The sequence below is a fragment of the Cucurbita moschata genome, unplaced genomic scaffold, assembly GCF_002738365.1.
Source record: "Cucurbita moschata cultivar Rifu unplaced genomic scaffold, Cmos_1.0 Cmo_Scf00003, whole genome shotgun sequence".
Taxonomy (NCBI): domain Eukaryota; kingdom Viridiplantae; phylum Streptophyta; class Magnoliopsida; order Cucurbitales; family Cucurbitaceae; genus Cucurbita; species Cucurbita moschata.
Window position 1 is genome coordinate 3,874,427 of NW_019268519.1, and position 21,203 is coordinate 3,895,629.

The following is a 21,203-nucleotide window of genomic DNA, read 5'->3' on the forward strand; positions in this document are numbered from 1 at the left end:
TCAAAGATTTGTCCAAAAAGTCCTATAAAATACAATAATTTCAATCTAAGTCTAGATCTTATTTTGATTCTCACGTGGCTTTTATTATAACTTTTATATGTTTTTTTTTTACAAAAAAAATAAATTAATTATGGATTATATTGTTTATGTCAACGGCGTTCACATGACCTGATAATTCGAACTATCCAACTCAAACTATAAAGATTTAGTTGAGTTAGATTTTTGTGTGAGATCCCACCTCGATTGGAGAGATGAACGAAGTATTCTTTTATAAAGATGTGAAAAGTTCCCCCTACCAAACGCGTTTAAAATTTTTTGAAGAGAAGTTCGAAAGAAAAAGCCCAAAGAAGACAACATTTGTTAGCGGTGGACTTGGACTATTGCAAATGATATCAAAGCCAAATATATCGGGCAGTGTGTTAGCGAGGGTGATAGGTCCTGAAGGAGAGGTGGACTATGAGATCCCGCGTTGATTGGAGAGGGGCTCGAGTGCCAGCGAGGACACTGGGCTCTGAAGGGAATGAATTGCTAGATCTATGTTAGTTGGAGAGAAAAACGAAACATTTTTTATAAGAGTGTGGAAACCTCGGACTTTGAATCTATCGCCATATTACGTCCTCCTCGTATAATTTTTCTAATGCCACGAACTTCTATATTGTTGTTTAAAGGTGGATTTAAAATTTTGAAAAATAATAAATAGAAATAGATTTTCTTCCTACATTGTCCTCGCTTTGCAGTGATTACGGGCCTATGGGCCTTGTATGATTATCGACCCATCGCACTCTACCCTTGCAGCTTTATTGGGCCCAAAGCCTGTTTGGGCTGCGCATTCAGCCCACTGTCCCTTTCGTTTCACTGTCTTCGTTGGGCCCACGAAGCAAGTCCATGCTGTCACTTCCGAATTGGACAGGCTGTCAGAGACACTTTTATTTACGATACTATGTTCAAATTGTTTATCATATATTTACTTTTACATTTAAAATAATTTATACTTTATTTTTGTAATATTAATGACAAATGTATTAGGTCGACTATATTGCTCATAACTCGGTAGTTAGAGTATTTATACTTATGCAAAATCATAGATTTGAAACTACGACTATTCTATTTATGATGTAATATTTTAAAAAAAATTTAAGATTTTTTTAGTACAACAAATGTAAGGTACGAAAATTTAAACCTTAGATCTCGAGAAAAAACACATGTTAATTATCGTGGAGTTATACTCAATTTCACGGTTAAGTTTTATTAATTACCTCTTAAGTAAGGTTTAAAATGCCGAGAAATGACGAGATCGAAAAAAATATTTGAATTAGCCAAAGACTTAGGTTGACTCTTGGTTTGCTTTGTGTGTGGGAGAGAGGTCAAAATTGTCAAATTAAAAAAAAAAAAAAATCCCTTTTCTATTTTATTATATTTTCTCCCTTTTCAACTAAATTATTGACAATTTCATACCCTTTTTATCTTTTAATTTAATGAAGAAAATTCTCCTATTCAGACATTGTCTTACCTCATCCCACTCTTACGCGCGTGAACAAACACTCTCCAATAAAAACTCGCCACGTGTGCAGCCATTAAGTCTTACCAAGTCAACGTATGGAAGAATATTGACGCGTGTTACCCGCGGATTGTCCGAGAGTGGGCGTAAATGTGGCATGGAGATATCTTTTATTTATTTTTTATAATTTTTATAATTTTAATTATTTTTTTTCTTTTTGTTATTCATTTTCTCTCTCTAGAAAAATTTCCCGTTTGTTTCACTCTTCAGTGTTCCAAGTACAGAGAGAACCAGAGTAGGGTTTTGTTAAGCTTGATTGATCTTCTTTGTTGGGTTGGTATGGCAAATCTTTGAAATCACCAAGTTAAAACCAAATCAACAAACCCTAAAATTTGTTCTAATCTTCCTCTCATTTCTCTCTTTTTGACTTTGATTGCAACAACTTTTCTTTTCTCGCTCTTCACCTCTCTCTCTCTCACACTTTACTTCACATGCCGAGCTGAGGCCCAAATTTTCTCTTCCCAAACCCTAAATTCCATGTTTGAACATGACCCATTTTAGCTGACTTTCATAATCATGCTGTTTCTGTCTCAATCCCTTGCAGTGAAAGAGGTAGTAATTATCCAGTTCGTTGCCCACATGGGTGACTTATGAAGCTATGGGTTTGAGTTTAATCGTTTTTTGCTTTTTTTTTTTCAGTGGAGAGAATATCGGTTTTGATGCATGCGGGGTAGCTAGTCGGAGGACGCCATGGAAGGGGATGAACATAAGGTGGTATTGGCGTGTGTGATATCGGGGTCGCTCTTCTCGGTGCTGGGCTCCGCCTCGTTTTTCATACTCTGGGCTGTGAACTGGCGCCCATGGCGGATTTATAGGTAATTTTACTTGTTTTGGATATGGGTTTCTTCTATTTTTGAATTTTTCTTGGATGGCACAAGAAATTTATGTAATGCCGCATTAATTTAGTCTAGGTCATGGTTATAGTGGTTTTGTAACTTTGTGTAAGGTAGTGGATACTGGTGCGAGACATCGGTGTTTGATAATGCTTCATACTGGGGACATCTACATAGAGTCAATATTTACTTGTGTGAGTATCACTGTTCAAGGGGCAATCAAGGAAGGGTAGGTAGATAGTAGGGCAAGGGGTATGGATCAAACATTTCTTTAGGCTCTTACATGGTTTATGTGAGATCCTACATTGCTTGGAGAGGGGAACATTTCTAATAAGTGTGTGAAATCCTCTCCCTAGTAGACGAGTTTTAAAACCTTGAGAGGAAGTCCGGAAGTGAAAGCCCAAAGAGGATAATATCTGCTAGCAGTGGGCTTGGGCCGTTACAAATGGTATCAGAGCCAGACATCGAGCGGTTTGTCAGCGAGGACGTTGGGTCGCTAAAGGGGGTGGATTGTGAGATCCCACCTCGGTTGGAGAGGGGAACAAAGCATTGCTTATAACAGTGTGGAAACCTCTCTCTAACATACGCGTTTTAAAACCTCGAAGGGAAGCCTAGAAGAGGAAGCCCAAAGAGGACAATATTTGCTAGCGGTGGGCTTGGGCTGTTACAAATGGTATCAGAGCCAGGCACTGAGCGGTGTGTCAGCGAGGACGCTGGCCCCCAAAGGTGGTGGATTGTGAAATCCCACATTGGTTAGAGAGGGGAACAAAACATTCCTTATAAGAATTTGGAACCCTCTTCCTAGTATACGCATTTTAAAACATTGAAGGGAAGCTTAAAAGGGAAAGCCCAAAGAGGACAATATCTGCTAGCGGTAGACTTGGGCAGTTACAGTTTATTAACCAATTATATCCCTTACTTCCCCAAAAGTTAAAACATTATGGCGAATTCTCCAGTTTTTGAGCAGTTGAATTGAAGGTAAACGGTAGGTTAATATCCGTTGTTTTATATCTCCTCAGAAAAGAAATATCTGTTGTTATATGTTATTCATTATAATAAAATAATTTCCCTGTTTTGAAATGTCTGTGTGGCCGTTGATGATTGTTAATCCATTTTTCTCAGCCTAATAGAAAACTGATATGTTTTTTCTTGTCTTCATGGTGTAAAAACGAATATTTTTTGTTACATTTTCCCATCAATCTTAATGCAAAACACAATTATTTTTCAGTTGGATCTTTGCCAGAAAGTGGCCAAACATCTTGCAAGGACCTCAGCTGGATTTGCTATGTGGTTTTCTCTCTTTATCTGCATGGATATTAGTTATTTCACCAATCGTGGTGCTGATCATATGGGGTTGCTGGTTGATTGTAATATTGGGTCGAGACATAATCGGGCTAGCTGTGGTGATGGCTGGCACCGCTCTTCTGCTGGCTTTTTATTCAATTATGCTATGGTGGAGAACACAATGGCAAAGCTCAAGTACGTAGCTGTGATTAGCCTAATTTTGAAAAGATTATTACTATTCTTCCTTCTATCTGGTGAACAAAATTCTTATCAATTCTTATCTTTCTTAATGATATTTGACGTCCTTGAATTGTTAGTGGTTAGATTCTTGTAATCAGCTAGGGAGAGGAGAAAGATGTTTACAGGCAGCATGTAGTCCGGTTGTTGTTAAGAACACTACTATCTATTCTAGCCCTGTAACAGTTGTCTAGGTCTAGAAACCACATGTAGAAGCATTTTGAAGAACTTACTATTTTTTTCCTTAAAAGTTGGAACGCAAAGTGTGGATAGGGTCTTAGGAATTTAGTGATCTCTATATCCTGCATATACATGTTTTAGAGTTTGATGTGTCCAAAGTTTGTTCCTCTAATGTGTGATAAAGTTTCCAAGTTGACAACTTTATTAAGTTGTTGTAACAGCCTAGGCTCACCGCTAGTAGATACTGTTCTTTTTAAGCTTTTCCTCAAGATTTTAAAATGCATCTGTTAGGGAGAGGTTTCCACACCCTTATAAATACTGCTTCGTTCTCCTCTCCAACCAATGTAAGATCTCACAATCCACCCCCCTTCCCCTTGGGGGCTAGCGTCCTCGCTGGCACATTGCCGAGTGTCTGGCTCTAATACCATTTGTAACAACCCAGACTAACAGCTAGCAGATATTGTCCTCTTTAGGCTTTCCCTTTTGGGCTTTCTTTCAATGTTTTAAAATGTGTCTGTGAGGGAGAGGTTTTCACACTGTTATAAGCAAATGCTTTGTTCCCCTCTCCAACCGGTGTGGGATCTCATAGTTTTCCTCCTTGTGGATGTAAATAATCGTATGCTTAAGAGTGGTCATACACCGTCAATCAAGCAGCACACTTTTTCACTTTCGTGCTTCTATCTAGGGTGTTTCTTTTTATTTTTGTATTTTGTAGCCATTTTGTGGAACCACTTTTTAATGAAACAAGGATGAGAAAGTTCTTCTCCTAATTCCATTTTTGCACAGTGTGATAGTATGGAAATTCCGGGAGAGGGAGGAAGTATAAATGCAGACACTTACTGAGTTTTATAGCTTAGAAATTAGCCATTTTCTCTAGTGGGAGAGCTCAAAATATTAATTAATTGGGAGGGACTGAAAGCATATGAAGCATAAGGAGAACCTTATGAACTTATCAAGCTACGATTGTCACATTTCACCTGAGGACAAGGTGAAAGTCGGGTATGAAGGTATTGATAGCGTCAGTAAGCCTTCAACTAGGTTCAATCATGCAAGATGCAAGTGCAAGATGAATTGGAACTGTGTACTTTTGTACAGATGGGGTAAGTGGTGAACCTTTGGGTAGTAAGCAAATATAGCTGATGATGTAACTATGAGCGAATTGCACGATGATGTAAGCACGTAAAGGTATGTAAAAAAGTAGCTTTGATCTCTCCCTCTACGGAGAACAGATTTCTCAAGGATAAAACACTACGGAAATTTGTCATGAACATTGTAAGTCAGGTGTAAAGGTCCCACACTTCAAATCTCCTCTTAAGCCGACTAGACACCTTTGAAGACTCTCCTAGTTATTTTAAACTAGTTGTTTTGGTTGATGGTGCAGAAGTTTTTTTGGCATAGAACTGATCATTATCATGAAAGAAGAGATGAATAGGCACCTTCTCCACCATGCCCTTACAACTTCTACATAGAGTCAAAATCAAAGCAATGTTATACCAGCGGGGTTTTTTTTTTGTTGTCTGAAGTGCTTTGTTGATCATTTGTGGGCAGTAATCTCTTCTTTAATAGTTCTTTTCCCCCTTAGAAATTAATTTTCTTGTACATTCATCTTGACATCACTTCCATGGACAGGGGCTGTTGCTATTCTTCTTCTTTTGGCGGTTGCTCTACTATGTGCGTATGAACTTTGTGCTGTATATGTTACAGCTGGTTCTAGTGCATCTGAGCGTTATTCACCCTCTGGTTTCTTTTTTGGTATATCAGCAATTGCCTTAGCGATCAACATGCTCTTCATTTGTCGGATGGTCTTTAATGGTATACCCATAAATTCATTACCATCTTACAGCTTCTTCTAGTTCTGCATTCTCTTTTAGACAGGAATCTGTATTTGCATTCTGTTTGATATATTTTTCTCTTGGTTCAGGAAATGGATTAGATGTGGATGAATATGTGCGGAGGGCATATAAATTTGCATATTCTGAATGTATAGAAGTGGGTCCCTTGGCTTCTTTACCCGAACCACCTGATCCTAACGAACTGTATCCTCGTCAATCTAGTAGGTAAGTTACCGAAGTTCTCACGTATTATTCTTTCATCATTGTAAAATCAATTAATTACTAAATCTCATTATTTTGTGGTGACTGTTATTGTTGCTAGTTTTTTGGCATCCATATTTTATTAGGTATCTCTCTTTCTGTTTTCCACTGGATTCTTGTGTCCTCAATCTTTCATATTTTGATTTCACGACAAAAGTGAATCTATCCATTCTTATTCTTTTGTTTCTTCTAGGTTTTGGTTTGTTCATCGGCCCACGATGAACTTAAGTAAACCGCAAGGAATAAACTCCTTCAGTTTGGAGTGATGCAAGTAGTTTGTGTTGTAATCAATTAACTATTTACCAATATTTGAAATATGGTTGTATGGAAACCTTAGCAAGCGCCTGGATATACAAACCCATAGTTCACAAAGCTAGAAACCCAAATCAATTTGATTTCCTTCCAAATGATTGCAACTCTTAGGGATTTGATTTAACAATCTTATTGAAGAATAAGACCTTTTGATCTAAATATATCCTAGAACCTTAAAAACGATAAGGAATCACTCCAAGGGAAAGTAAGATTCTAGAGACAGAATTACTGAACCTCTATTAGCTTCCCGGAATCGATATGACCTGACTGACCCTTGACCTCTCCAACTAACTCGTCTTCTTCTGTAACCTTACTTATACTCTATTCTCGGAGCTGCGACTCCTTTACAGTGAAGGGAAAGAAAAGAAGAAGAAAGATGAATGAGACAAAACTGGAAGGAAAGACTCTACTCCTATTGATTGAACTCCAAGGGAAAGTAAGATTTGAATTAGGATTACCTTGTTGATCGAATATCTTAAGGTAAGAACACTTGTTTGAGATTCGAATCACTCCACAAGTAAGATTGATCGAGTCAAACTTGAATGATTCTAAGTATGCAACCTAAATTACATAGATTTGCAAAGAAACTTAGTCCTTGGTTAAAAGAAAACACAAATGCTCTTTTTACTACATTTTTCAAGTCTACCTTACAAAGACAACATACATGGCTTTATAATAGCCTCAAAATGAAAGCTCTGAGGCATTTCAAGAGTGGTAACCTTCATACTTTATGATCATAATTAGCCACTATGTATACTTTATGACCATAATTAACTACTGTGAAAATTTAACCTTAAAGTAAATAAATTATCTTAAAATATATTAATAAAACACGGTAACCCTAGATTATCATCCACCCTAAATTTGTAACTATACAAGAATAATTGAAGCTTGATTCTTATTTAGTGTGCTATGAATTGCAACTTGTGTTTGTCTTGTAGTAATTTGAACAACATTTTTTTCACATCTTCCTTGAAGTATATATTGCATGATTGAAATGCCTTGATTCGTATCATTCTCCACTTCCTCAAGAGGAGTTGTCCTCGAACTATTTGTGAAACTTTGCTATAGAAATAAGTTAAGAAAATACAAAGGACCTCACAACACTCTCTCACGTAGGCCACTCTGTTTGCAGTCATTTACACAAATGAAGCTCTCATTCTCACCTATCAATTTTTTTAGTAGAGCCAAGATTGATTTTTAAAGATTAGATCAATTATAAGCTAGAAAAAAAAAAAAAAAACAAATTGAAAAGAAACTGTGATGTCCCATATTGGTTGGGGAGGAGAACAAATCACCCTTTATAAGGGTGTGGAAACCTTCCCCTAGTAGACGCGTTTTAAAGCCTTGAGGGGAAGCCCGAAAGGGAAAGCCCAAAGAGGACAATATCTGCTAGCGGTGGATTAGGGTCGTTACAAATGATATCAGAGCTAGACACCGGACGATGTGCCAGCCTTCTCGCTGTTCCCGAAGGGGGGTAGACACGAGGCGGTGTGCCAGTAAGGACGCTAGGCCACAAAGGGTGGTGGATTTGGGAGCGGTCCCACATCGATTGGAGGAAGAAAAGAGTGCCAGCGAGGACGCTGGGCCCCGAAGGGGGGTGGATTGTGATGTCCCACATTGGTTGGGGAGGAGAACAAATCACCCTTTATAAGGGTGTGGAAACCTTCCCCTAGTAGACGCGTTTTAAAGCCTTGAGGGGAAGCCCGAAAGGGAAAGCCCGAAGAGGACAATATCTACTAGCGGTGGATCTGGGTCGTTACAAATGGTATCAGAGCTAGGTTACCGGGCAATGTGCCAGCCTTCTCGCTGTTCCTCGAAGGGGGGGTAGACACGAGGCGGTGTGCCAGTAAGGACGCTGGGCCCCAAAGGGGGGTGGATTTGGGGGCGGTCCCACATCGATTGGAGGAAGGAAAGAGTACCAGCGAGGACGCTGGGCCCCGAAGGGGGGTGGATTGTGATGTCCCACATTGGTTGGGGAGGAGAACAAATCACCATTTATAAGGGTGTGGAAACCTTCCTCTAGTAGACGCATTTTAAAGCCTTGAGGGGAAGCCCGAAAGGGAAAGCCCGAAGAGGACAATATCTACTAGCGGTGGATCTGGGTCGTTACAAATGGTATCAGAGCTAGGTTACCGGGCAATGTGCCAGCCTTCTCGCTGTTCCTCGAAGGGGGGGTAGACACGAGGCGGTGTGCCAGTAAGGACGCTGGGCCCCAAAGGGGGGTGGATTTGGGGGCGGTCCCACATCGATTGGAGGAAGGAAAGAGTACCAGCGAGGACGCTGGGCCCCGAAGGGGGGTGGATTGTGATGTCCCACATTGGTTGGGGAGGAGAACAAATCACCATTTATAAGGGTGTGGAAACCTTCCTCTAGTAGACGCATTTTAAAGCCTTGAGGGGAAGCCCGAAAGGGAAAGCCCAAAGAGAACAATATCTGCTAGCGGTGGGTCTGGGCCGTTACAGAAACGCTGATGAAACATATATCCGATCTTAAGCCTGAAGCTTTGGTACCAAATGGTATGACAACCCTAGCTAGTTGAATCTAAGAACCCTCATAAGTGCCTAGATATGCAAATCCCTGGTTCACAAGTGCCAAAAACCTCAAAATCAATTTGATTTCATCCAAATGATTGTAACTCTTGGAAATTTGATCTAACAACCTTATTGAAGAATAAAACACAATCTGCAATGATAATAAAGAGAAAAAGGGAAAGAAGTTCTCCTTGACAAGGTACTCTTGAGGTGAGATTCCTCTTGGTTTACTTTCCTTTTGAGAATGTTGGTTACATTTGAATAAGGGACACAAGGAGTCCATTTTCTCCTAGTTATGCTGAGATCAGTAAAGACCTCTTCCTAGAAATTTCAATTTAGTTTTTGATGGACTTTCTTGATACCTAATTTGGAAATGAGGCATTGCTTTCTCTTCATTGTTCTAGGACTCTTGTTAAGCAATTATCTCATCTTGTTAAGAATTTTGATGGTTGTCATTATTTTCAGCCAATAGTATGATTGTTCATTTTTGGGTGCTTCGTCCATTTTTCAGGGCTTCGCATCTTGGGCTTCTTTATGTTGGTTCAGTTGTAGTACTTGCTGCCTACTCTATTTTGTATGGCCTTACGGCTAAGGAGGCACGCTGGCTTGGTGCAATTACTTCTGCTGCTGTTATCATTCTTGGTATGCCCCAACTGCTTTGCCTATACTTAGCCTTACTTACTCTTCCATTTTCTGATGTTTTGATTTTTTTGGGTACATGTTTTGTAGATTGGAATATAGGGGCATGCTTGTACGGGTTCCAGCTGTTAAAAAGTGGTGTTTTAGCACTTTTTGTCGCTGGCATGTCTCGTGTTTTTCTCATTTGCTTTGGAGTTCACTACTGGTTTGTTTCTACCAATTTCATCTTATTTTCTTATAACTAAACCTAGTACATGTTATCAACTGCTCTCATTTTTCCTCCTGCATCAGGTATTTGGGACATTGTATTAGTTATGCAGTTGTAGCTTCTGTTCTATTGGGTGCTGCTGTGATGCGTCATCTCTCAGCAACAGATCCGTTTGCTGCTAGGAGAGATGCCTTGCAAAGCACAGTGATTCGTTTGAGAGAGGGTTTTCGCAGGAAAGAACCAAATAGTTCATCAAGCTCATCAGATGGTTGTGGTTCAAGTATGAAACGCAGTAGTAGTGTTGAGGTAGGTCACCTTGGTAATGGTATTGAATCTACTAGCAAGAGTGGGGCAGCAGCACAATGTACAGTTGATGCTAATAATTGGAATGGTATCCTATGTCGAAATGGTAGTTCCCAAGAGGGGATTAACAGTGATAAGAGCATGGATAGTGGACGGCCAAGTTTGGCCCTGCGGAGTAGTTCTTGTCGTTCTATAATCCAAGAGCCTGATGCGGCTTCATCATTCATGGATAAAAATTTTGATCATCATAGTACCTTGGTGGTTTGTTCTAGTAGTGGGCTTGACAGCCAAGGCTGTGAATCGAGCACATCAACTTCTGCAAACCAACAAACACTGGATTTGAATTTGGCTTTGGCATTGCAGGAAAGGTTGAGTGACCCGAGGATTACATCTATATTGAAACGAAGCTCTAGACAAGGGGATCGTGAATTGGCTTGTTTATTGCAGAATAAAGGGTTGGATCCTAATTTTGCAATGATGTTAAAGGAGAAGAGCTTGGATCCAACTATACTTGCATTACTTCAAAGGAGTAGTTTGGATGCGGACAGAGAACATCGAGATAATACTGATGTTACCATCATTGATTCAAACAGTGTTGACAACATGCTGCCTAATCAAATTTCTCTGTCTGAAGAACTGAGACTTCATGGGCTTGAAAGGTGGCTTCAGTTCTCCAGGCTTGTACTACACAATGTAGCCGGGACCCCAGAACGGGCATGGGTGATCTTTAGTCTAGTCTTCATAATTGAAACAATCATTGTGGCCATATTCCGTCCAAAAACTATTGACATTATAAACGCAAAACACCAACAGGTAAATAGAACTTTTATTTCCACATATGAGTTCAATGGAATCCTTGGATTTCAGAATTACCAATCTTGTGAAATGTAAAGTATCCTTTTTCTTTCTTCAGACTAAACTTTTTCTTGTGCTTTCAGTTTGAATTTGGTTTTGCTGTCTTACTACTATCTCCTGTGGTCTGTTCAATTATGGCCTTCCTCCAGTCACTGCAAGCCGAAAAAATGTCAATGACCTCAAAACCCCGGAAGGTATGCATTCCATTGTGAGATTAAATATACATAGATATGAAGGCTGTTTTGATTTACATCAATGAAATTGTTTCTTATAAAAAAAAAAGTTTGTTTCAACAGTTCATTGAATTCATTAAGGAGTTGGTATGGCATTAGCTCATATGTGTGAGCATCATTGTTTTCTGTAGCTCTTTGGACTTTCTTTTTCGTTGGACTGTTTTTATTGTATGCATTAGACATTATTTCATTTTACTTTCAGTAAGATCCATTTAGCTGATGCTATTTGGCATGTCTAGTTCTATGATTTGGTCCACATGCATAGGTTTCTAATGATATGATTTTTTTATTTCTGTGACTATGTCTCAATATGCTCTTTTCTGCAGTATGGGTTCATTGCTTGGCTGCTCAGCACTTCTGTGGGGCTTTTACTTTCTTTTTTGAGGTTTGTATAATTCTACCACCAAATATATTTAGTCTTTTGGTAAAGTTATAGAGCTGTATTCCAGGAAAAGGTGGAACCTGGAAATGCTTTTACTCGCATTGATACACATACTTTTCTGTTACATTGAGGCCCATTTTTTCTAAAATTTGTATTTTTTCTTTTGAGTCCTATGGTTCATCTGTTTTATTGTTATTTCATCTGCACAGTTTCTGATTCCTTACCATGCAATTGTTTCTCTTTTTGTTTTTACTTGGTGCCTTCTTTAAGCGTCCATGCTTCTTTTTTATGAGACGTTTTCCATTACAATGGTCATTTTTTGTTTTGCAAAAGTTTTTAATTTCTTTCCCTTCTATTCTAAGTTTTATTTTGATGCATAATTTTTTTTTTCCTTGGTGAATGATTGTTAACTGTCTGTTTTGCAGCAAGTCATCGGTTCTTTTAGGGCTGTCCTTAACAGTGCCACTCATGGTAGCTTGTCTGTCTCTTTCCATTCCTATATGGATTCGAAATGGCTGTCAGTTTTGGATTCCCCGAGTACAATGCATGGGGTCTGCAGGAAACCATCGAACTCTTGGAACAAAGGAGGTTTGTATTTCTGCTTTAAATTTTTTAAATGTCTGTAACCTCTTGAAGTTGTATTTTAAAAAAAAAAAAATAAAATAAACTATAGCCTCCCCTGTTTTTCCAATGTGTTTTTGGGCCATTCGGTGCTTAAAGGTCATGTTGCTGAACTGTGGTTTTGAAATTTTAGCGACCTATTGAGTACTATTTTTTACTGCTTGGCCATTGGGATATTTTCAAGTTATTTCTATGTTTAAAATATCTCCCTATTTCTATTATTTATTTATTTCTTCTATTCATTTCTGAACTCTTCAATCACTTCTCAATGCTGCATCTAATTTCACTATTCTGATGATTTCACAGGGTATTGTTCTTGTGATTTGCATGTCACTGTTTTCTGGATCTGTGATCGCCCTTGGTGCTATAGTGTCAACCAAGCCTCTTAATGATTTACGCTACAAAGGGTGGACTGGTGATGACAAAAGCTTCTCATCACCTTATGCCACATCTGTTTTCCTTGGCTGGGCTATGGCATCTGCAATTGCTTTAGTTGTCACTGGTGTGCTGCCAATAGTTTCATGGTTCTCGACATATCGTTTTTCCTTCTCTTCTGCTGTTTGTGTTGCCATATTCACAGGTAACCTTTCAGGTTTTCTGTAGTTGGCTTTTTGAATAAGGTTCTTGGAATTAGTGGTTTATATTCTATAAACCTACCTAAAGTTGGTTTTCATCGTTTCCTTTATAGTGGTTCTTGTCATGTTTTGTGGTGCATCATATTTGGAAGTTGTGAAATCAAGAGATGATGAGGTTCCTACAAGTGGAGATTTTCTTGCTGCTTTGCTTCCGCTGGTGTGCATCCCTGCTTTGCTCTCTCTTTGCTCTGGATTTTATAAATGGTGAGAACCTATTCCTTGTACAATCAGAAGGGTGGGATTATCCCTGAACTTTGCCGCTGGATACATTACTGGCCAACCTTAGTTTAACATTTAAGGTGAGCATGGGTTTGTTTTCAGGAAAGATGATGGCTGGACGCTTTCTCGTGGTGTCTATGCATTTCTTTTTATTGGGCTTCTCTTGCTACTTGGTGCTATATCGGCTGTTATAGTTGTAATTAAACCGTGGACGGTAAGAGAAGACTCGTAATTACTTTCTTTTTGTTTACTTCAACCATCTTCACTTTGCTCATAGTACCTTATTTCCAATAAACAGATTGGGGCAGCATTTCTTCTGGTGCTTCTTATGATTGTACTCGCAATTGGCTCTGTCCACCATTGGGCTTCAAACAACTTTTATTTGACAAGGACCCAAATGTTTTTTGTTTGTTTCCTTGCCTTTTTTTTGGCTTTGGCAGCATTCCTTGTTGGATGGTTTGAAGGTGAAATGAAGATTTGTTGTTCTGTTTGTTTCTCTTCCCTTTTGAAATGTTACGAGTTCGGTTACAAGATAAAAAAATATTTCACCCTGACAATGCCTTTCTTTTTTATCCCTCAGGCAAACCATTTGTGGGAGCATCTGTTGGCTATTTCTTATTCTTATTTCTTTTGGCTGGAAGAGCTTTAACTGTGGGTTATACTTGACCTTCTGTAGCATATTTTGCTATTCATATTTTAATTTGTTTGCCTTTTAACTAGTTGAATGTTATTTCTTTTAATGACCTTTCTTTTGTCCTCGCAGGTTCTACTTTCGCCACCAATTGTAGTCTACTCTCCTAGAGTTCTTCCTGTATATGTTTATGATGCCCATGCAGATTGCGGGAAGAATGTCAGGTTTGTTTAGCTCTCTGATCTTTTTGATTTATTGACAAAAGCCTGTTGTCTCATGTTATTTATATGTGACTTGATTAAACGACCGCCCGGTATTTGGTAATGTATTCTCCACAGTGCTGCATTTCTTATGCTTTACGGGATAGCATTAGCAACTGAAGGCTGGGGTGTTGTTGCAAGTTTGCTTATTTATCCTCCATTTGCTGGAGCCGCTGTATCAGCAGTTACTCTCGTTATCTCGTTTGGTTTTGCTGTTTCTCGCCCATGTTTAACTCTCAAGGTATGTGATTTATTGTGCCGAATACTTCAACTTGTGAATTTTCACCGTTAAGGCCTCTGTAAAAGAATTAGCTCTTCAATTTGTATTCACTATTTAATACAATATCAATGCTATCAAATTTATGTAGATGATGCAAGATGCAGTTCATTTTCTCAGCAAGGAAACTGTTATTCAAGCAATTTCTCGGTCTGCCACCAAGGTGTGTTCGATTACAGTACATTCCTATACAAGCTTTCTTTTCTTATTTATATATCAATTTTTGGAAATGCAGAAAATATTGTATGATAAATGACAGATTCTTCTAGCCCAAGCAAAAGAGACTAGACGACCCTCTCCATCTTTTATCTCTAAAATGGATAATAGTTTCGGAGGAACCACATATGAGGCCATAAAATAATGATATCCTAGAACTCACTCGGAGCTCTCTCAACCTGGCACGGATAGATAGTCCTTCTATTTGCCTCAAGCAACATTTCTTGAAAACCTCTTAGACTTCATTAGCCAAGTAGTGTTAGTTTTCCAGATATGTGGTAGCACAACAGAATCTGGTAAAGATCTGTCACGCTGGGGGGAAACGAATCCAAAAATTCTAAGCACCTCCACTAGGTGGTGGTAAGCAATATTAAAATAATTCATGTTGGTAAAAATTTTGAGTTGATATCGTGGTGGTAAAGATCTGTCATGGTGCTTGAGTTGATATCGTTTGGTGGCTCTATGGAGGGTCTAATGGAAAAGGGACACGGAGCATGGAAAAGTCCATAAATTCATTATTAAAATAGTCTTGAACGTGGGACAATCCTAATTCCTAGAGGTTCTATTGGGCATAATTTTGGTATTAAAAAGAGCTAGGCTAATTCAAGGATTCAAGAGCCTCCAAGAAGATCTGAATCCTTTCCGACAAGTTCCCTTTCTTGCTAGAAACTGGGAATTACTTTGGAGCCTAGCCTGTTAAACTCTTGGCTAAGTCATTCTCGTTTGACTAGTGTGGTGGAAGGAAGAAAACGTAATTGTTGGGTTTCAAGTTGATGGAGAAGCTCAAAATTGTCCTGAGTCAGCTAAAATTTTGAAGTAAAAGTGCTGTCGGAGATGATACTGCTGCAAAGAGAGAAACTGAAAATAAACTTTCTACATATTAACTACTATTCATTGCAGTTTGATCTGCTCTGTAATGTTAGTGGATCATATAATTACTTATTCACCCAAAACGTAATTTGCTATAATGTTCATTCATGCTCCTAGTGCATGTTTTACTAGGTGCCATTCTTTATTCACTATTGCAACTTTCATTTGCCTCAAGTTTATCTATTTCCAGTCTGAAATGCTGTCCCTGCATCTAAATGAACTATTTTTTTTCTCAATTCAGACTAGAAATGCATTATCTGGAACATATTCAGCTCCACAGCGATCGGCTAGTTCTGCAGCTCTTCTGGTTGGTGATCCTACCGTCATGCGTGATAGGGCAGGAAATTTTGTGCTTCCAAGGGCAGATGTTATGAAACTTAGAGATCGTTTGAGAAATGAGGAGTTAGTTGCTGGATCCTTCTTCTGTAGACTGAGATATAGAAGGACATTTTTTCATGAGTCAACTAACGATGTTGACCACAGAAGACAAATGTGTGCTCATGCTCGCATTTTGGCTTTGGAAGAGGCAATTGATACAGAATGGGTATACATGTGGGACAAATTTGGCGGCTATTTACTGCTATTGCTTGGTTTGACTGCCAAAGCTGAGCGAGTTCAAGTAGGTTCTGAAACTTGTCGATTATATTGAGTCCTACAAAATTAATTTCATTTGGTTGATTCCTTTTTTTTTCTTGTAGGACGAGGTTCGTTTAAGACTTTTTCTTGATAGCATAGGCTTTTCAAACCTGAGTGCCAAAAAAATAGAAAAGTGGATGCCTGAGGACCATAGACAATTTGAAATCATTCAGGAGAGGTAAATAACTTTGTTTATTATTCTCTAAGAATTACTGAAGATCCGTAATTTTCTGCATCGTTCTAAACGTTTAATTTTTTAAAATTATAGTTATATAAGGGAAAAAGAAATGGAAGAAGAAATTTTAATGCAAAGACGTGAAGAGGAGGGAAGAGGTAAAGAAAGAAGGAAGGCTTTACTGGAGAAAGAAGAGCGTAAGTGGAAGGAAATAGAAGCTTCTCTAATGTCCTCCATTCCAAATGCTGGTGGTAGAGAAGCTGCTGCCATGGCTGCAGCAGTGCGTGCGGTTGGAGGTGATTCTGTGCTTGAGGATTCTTTTGCTCGAGAGAGAGTGTCAAGCATTGCTCGTAGGATTCGAGTAGCCCAGTTAGCTCGTCGTGCACTTCAGGTTGAGTACTTCACCCTTTATGATGAAATAAGATATATATATTTTTTTTTTTGGTTCAAAGTACTATAGATTAGCAGGCCTTACTTGGAAGAATTTGTAGTTGTAATAATGTGTACCCTTTATTTTCATTGTACCTTCTGCAGACAGGAATCCTTGGTGCTGTCTGTGTCCTTGATGATGAGCCAATTGGAAGTGGCAAGCACTGTGGTCAGATTGATGCTAGTTTATGTCAAAGTCGAAAAATCAGTGTTTCAATGGCTGCATTGATTCAGCCAGAGTCGGGCCCTGTTTGTCTGTTCGGGACAGAGTATCAGAAGAAGATTTGCTGGGAATTTCTGGTGGCTGGTTCTGAACAAGGTATTGAAGCTGGACAAGTTGGTCTCAGATTGATTACTAAAGGTGACAGACAATCAACTGTAACAAAGGAATGGAGCATAAGTGCAACCAGTATTGCTGATGGAAGGTCTGTCAGTTGTTTTGAGAACTAGACCAAGTAGCTTCTCCACTGATTCATATCACTGCATTTTTGTTATTTGTTTTGTGAAGCAGACTGAATAGCGCCGCTCTCTCGTTCTCGTGCTTGAGATTTTGAGTTTTTTGCTTTCAACCCCGTCTTGGCTGTTTTGGAGAATAGTTTTTTGGCATAGCTGAATTCTATTTAATATTTTGAACTTTATTTGCAGGTGGCATATTGTAACTATGACCATTGATGCTGATTTGGGAGAAGCAACCTGCTATTTAGATGGTGGGTTCGATGGCTACCAGGCTGGGTTGCCATTGAATGTGGGTGATAACATTTGGGAGCAAGGGACAGAAATTTGGGTCGGTGTTCGACCCCCCACGGACATCGACATATTTGGGAGATCAGACAGTGAAGGAGCTGAGTCCAAGATGCACATTATGGATGTTTTTCTCTGGGGAAGGAGCTTGACAGAAGACGAAATTGCTGCTCTCCATTCTGCTATTAGCTCCACGGACTTAAATATTATTGACTTCACTGAAGATAATTGGGAGTGGGCTGATTCACCATCTCGAGTATGTTTTGTATTCTCGATTACGATATGAGAGGCAAGATACCATTCCCGTTGAACATATTGACTAATGGATGTCTTGTTTGTTTTCCTCAGGTTGATGAGTGGGATAGTGATCCTGCAGACGTAGATCTGTATGATAGGGACGATGTGGATTGGGATGGGCAGTATTCAAGTGGACGAAAAAGAAGATTGGAGCGTGACGGAGTAGTAGTCGATGTGGATTCTTTCACAAGGAAGTTCAGGAGACCTCGTATGGAAACGTGCGAGGAAATCAACCAACGAATGCTTTCCGTTGAATTGGCTGTTAAAGAAGCCCTCTCTGCAAGGGGAGAAATGCATTTTACTGACGAGGAGTTTCCTCCAAATGATGAGTCCTTGTTTGTGGATGCAAAGAATCCACCTTCTAAACTACAGGTACTCTTTCTTATTGTTTATCTAATTTTGAGATTCTTAATCAGTGTCATGTTTTCTTCATAAAACGTTTGCTCTTAGGTCGTTTCTGAGTGGATGAGGCCCGTCGAGTTAGTAAAAGCGAGCAGAATAGATTCTCAGCCTTGCTTATTTTCCGAGGCTGCCAATCCATCCGATGTTTGTCAGGTTCGTCTCTGATAAACGACTTCTTAAATATTTGTCCATTTGGTATGTCTTTGCCTAAGGAACGATCGTGTTTGTCTGTATTGGTTGTGATCTTACTTAACGTTGACAAGATCCACGTCTGAAACAGGGTCGATTAGGCGATTGTTGGTTCCTAAGTGCTGTTGCTGTCCTAACCGAGGCGTCCAAAATTTCTGAAGTGATTATTACACCATGGTATAATGATGAAGGCATCTATACAGTTCGCTTCTGTATTCAGGTGAGGTTTTGATACTATCTATCATTTGCTGTTCATGTTTGTCATGTGTATGCCATTGATGAAATGATATGTTATTATAGTAAGCTTGACTTCACCAATGGTTGATCTAAAATTCTTCTGTTGTTTCTTATTTATTCATGTTCCTAATCTTTATTGTTCGGTTACTTCCACGTGATGATTCTTTCTTTCTAGAGCGAGTGGGTCCCTGTGGTTGTCGATGATTGGATCCCATGTGAATCACCTGGGAAGCCTGCATTTGCTACAAGTAGGAAAGGAAACGAGCTCTGGGTGTCCATATTAGAAAAGGCATATGCCAAATTACATGGCTCTTACGAAGCGTTAGAGGGCGGTCTAGTTCAGGACGCTCTTGTAGATCTTACTGGCGGTGCTGGTGAGGAGATCGACATGAGGAGCGCCCAAGCCCAGATCGATTTAGCCAGTGGTAGGCTATGGTCTCAATTGTTGCGCTTTAAACAAGAGGGATTTTTACTTGGTGCTGGTAGTCCATCAGGTTCAGATGTGCATATTTCCTCTAGCGGCATTGTTCAAGGACATGCCTATTCGTTGCTACAGGTATGTTGTTTCTACCTGTTAATCTGATAAATTGGTATCAATATACTCTTGGAATGTCCAATATTTTACTGAATATTCAGGTCAGAGAGGTTGATGGCCACAAGCTTATTCAAATACGAAATCCATGGGCCAATGAAGTCGAGTGGAACGGTCCTTGGGCCGATTCTTCGCCCGAATGGACCGATAGGATGAAGCACAAGCTAAAGCATGTTCCGCAGGTCTGTTCTTATGCATTGTTTGCTAGATTTGTTGTAAGATGAAATGATGTATGATCTCGACTTAAAGCACGACAAAAATGTGTGATCTCAACATAGTAACTTAGCGCGATTTAATGTGTTTTGCAGTCAAAAGATGGAATATTCTGGATGTCATGGCAAGATTTTCAGATACACTTTCGATCTATATATGTTTGTCGAATCTATCCACCGGAGATGCGTTACTCCGTCCATGGCCAATGGAGAGGTTATAGTGCTGGTGGCTGTCAAGATTATGATACATGGCATCAAAATCCACAGTTTCGATTGAAAGCTTCTGGGCCAGATGCATCACATCCTGTTCATGTGTTCATTACCTTAACTCAGGTATTCTCCTTAACTTGAATTTGATATTATCTTCGTTCTGATGAACTTTAATGACCTTATATACATTTTTAGGGCGTGAGCTTCTCCAGGACTGCTGCTGGTTTCAGGAACTATCAATCAAGTCATGATTCGATGATGTTCTACATCGGAATGAGAATCTTGAAAACCCGTGGACGTCGAGCAGCTTACAATATTTACTTACATGAATCTGTTGGAGGCACTGACTATGTCAATTCCCGTGAAATATCATGTGAGATGGTTCTCGAACCTGATCCAAAGGGCTACACAATTGTGCCTACGACGATACACCCGGGCGAAGAAGCGCCATTTGTCCTCTCTGTCTTCACAAAAGCATCAGTAACCCTGGATGTCTTGTAGCACACATGATCATCTCTTCAGCTGGTTTTATCATATGAGGTGAGATGCCTGTGTGCATCACTGACATGTTGAGTAAGCTTGGGCTGGCGGTCTGTTTTTGCTTCAGCGGGTTTGTTCGACCTATTAATCACGATACAGTTGCCTGGTAAACCTTAATCTTTCGTCTGTATCTGTATGTTAGGACCCCTAATATGTGTTTTCTCGGTGCATTTCGTTCGGTTTTTAACGAATTTGGCGTCCTTTTGTTTGTCCCTTGTGGAGAACTTCTGGTTTACTTTCTTTTAGCTGTTGAGGTAAGAAATTAAACTGAATCCATTCTTCTCAGGTTGCAATGTTATGTATCCTCAGCCTCTAAGGGCAACCCTTCTGGGTTGACAATTTGGTAGACATAAGCAGCTGCTAACGAGCTCGAAGCTCGAAGCTCGAAGCTCGAAGCACGAAGCAATATCCTGAATGAGCCACGGTGCATTTTTCTAGTACTTTTTCGTGGAAAGAAGATGCTGAAGCAATGGTGTGCATAATTTTTTTTCTTTTTGTATGGGTACATTTTGTATTTAGCTATAGGCATTGGTGTTGTAAATTTCTTTCTTTACAATTCTTCCCCTTATAGAGGAACATAAACGAGTCAGTTTGGGGAATATAGAGAAAGCAATGCAGCCTGGGGCATGTTTATGCTTCCCACCTGCAGTTTTGGAACGCTTCGACAGTTCGAACATCGATTTCAATTGTACAAAAACGAACTTTTTCCCTCAATATAATCTTTTACTTTATATTTGATTCTTGTAGACGATCACGATTTGGTTTCGATTTGATTAAAATTTCGTAGTGGTTGATATTTGTAACAGGGTTGTCTCTATATTGTATGAGTACACTGGAAATATGTTTGTTTGTGCCCAGGACCTGCTGAAGATTATTATGATGAATCATCGTGGGGGTGGGGTTGGTCGAGATGCACATATAGTCGCGATACGTGCAAATTGGGTCAAATACTTGCAGATATTATGTAAAAAAAGGAAAAACAAAGCGTTATGATGTGAAATTTTGAAAAAACTAATAGTTGGATTACTACTTTCAATTATGAGATCTCACCTCGGTTGAAGAGGAGAACAATAGGAAATCCTTAAAAAATCGAAACTCCCCTATTTGGCTGAAAAAGTCTTTGACTTCTCAACGAGAGACAAATTCCTTTAGAAAACCGAATT

The 21,203-nt window shown here is 39.3% G+C and overlaps 1 protein-coding gene across 1 annotated transcript; it reads left to right on the plus strand.

Annotated features, from left to right (window-relative positions):
- The first annotated feature begins 1,710 nt into the window (after window positions 1–1,710).
- Window positions 1,711–20,783, plus strand: LOC111436488 (calpain-type cysteine protease DEK1). Its single transcript, XM_023074273.1, has 32 exons — window positions 1,711–2,110; window positions 2,198–2,373; window positions 3,620–3,870; window positions 5,722–5,904; window positions 6,014–6,149; window positions 9,543–9,673; window positions 9,761–9,875; window positions 9,962–10,994; window positions 11,120–11,230; window positions 11,596–11,654; window positions 12,077–12,239; window positions 12,579–12,852; window positions 12,961–13,111; window positions 13,229–13,340; window positions 13,425–13,590; window positions 13,707–13,777; window positions 13,890–13,981; window positions 14,096–14,258; window positions 14,386–14,457; window positions 15,622–15,999; window positions 16,079–16,194; window positions 16,285–16,582; window positions 16,726–17,045; window positions 17,266–17,617; window positions 17,710–18,030; window positions 18,109–18,213; window positions 18,341–18,469; window positions 18,662–19,042; window positions 19,123–19,260; window positions 19,387–19,623; window positions 19,696–20,146; window positions 20,327–20,783. The coding sequence occupies exons 2-31, from the start codon at window positions 2,249–2,251 to the stop codon at window positions 19,999–20,001; spliced, it is 6,489 nt and encodes a 2,162-aa protein (XP_022930041.1). The 5' UTR covers window positions 1,711–2,110; window positions 2,198–2,248; the 3' UTR covers window positions 20,002–20,146; window positions 20,327–20,783.
- The last annotated feature ends 420 nt before the right edge of the window (window positions 20,784–21,203 follow it).

Coding starts and splice junctions, on each gene's coding strand:
- LOC111436488 (XM_023074273.1), top strand. CDS start 2,249: ATGGAAGGGGATGAACATAAGGTGGTATTGGCGTGTGTGATATCGGGG. Junction 11,655..12,076: donor CTTTTACTTTCTTTTTTGAG/GTTTGTATAATT, acceptor TCTGTTTTGCAG/CAAGTCATCGGTTCTTTTAG. Junction 14,259..14,385: donor GCCCATGTTTAACTCTCAAG/GTATGTGATTTA, acceptor AAATTTATGTAG/ATGATGCAAGATGCAGTTCA.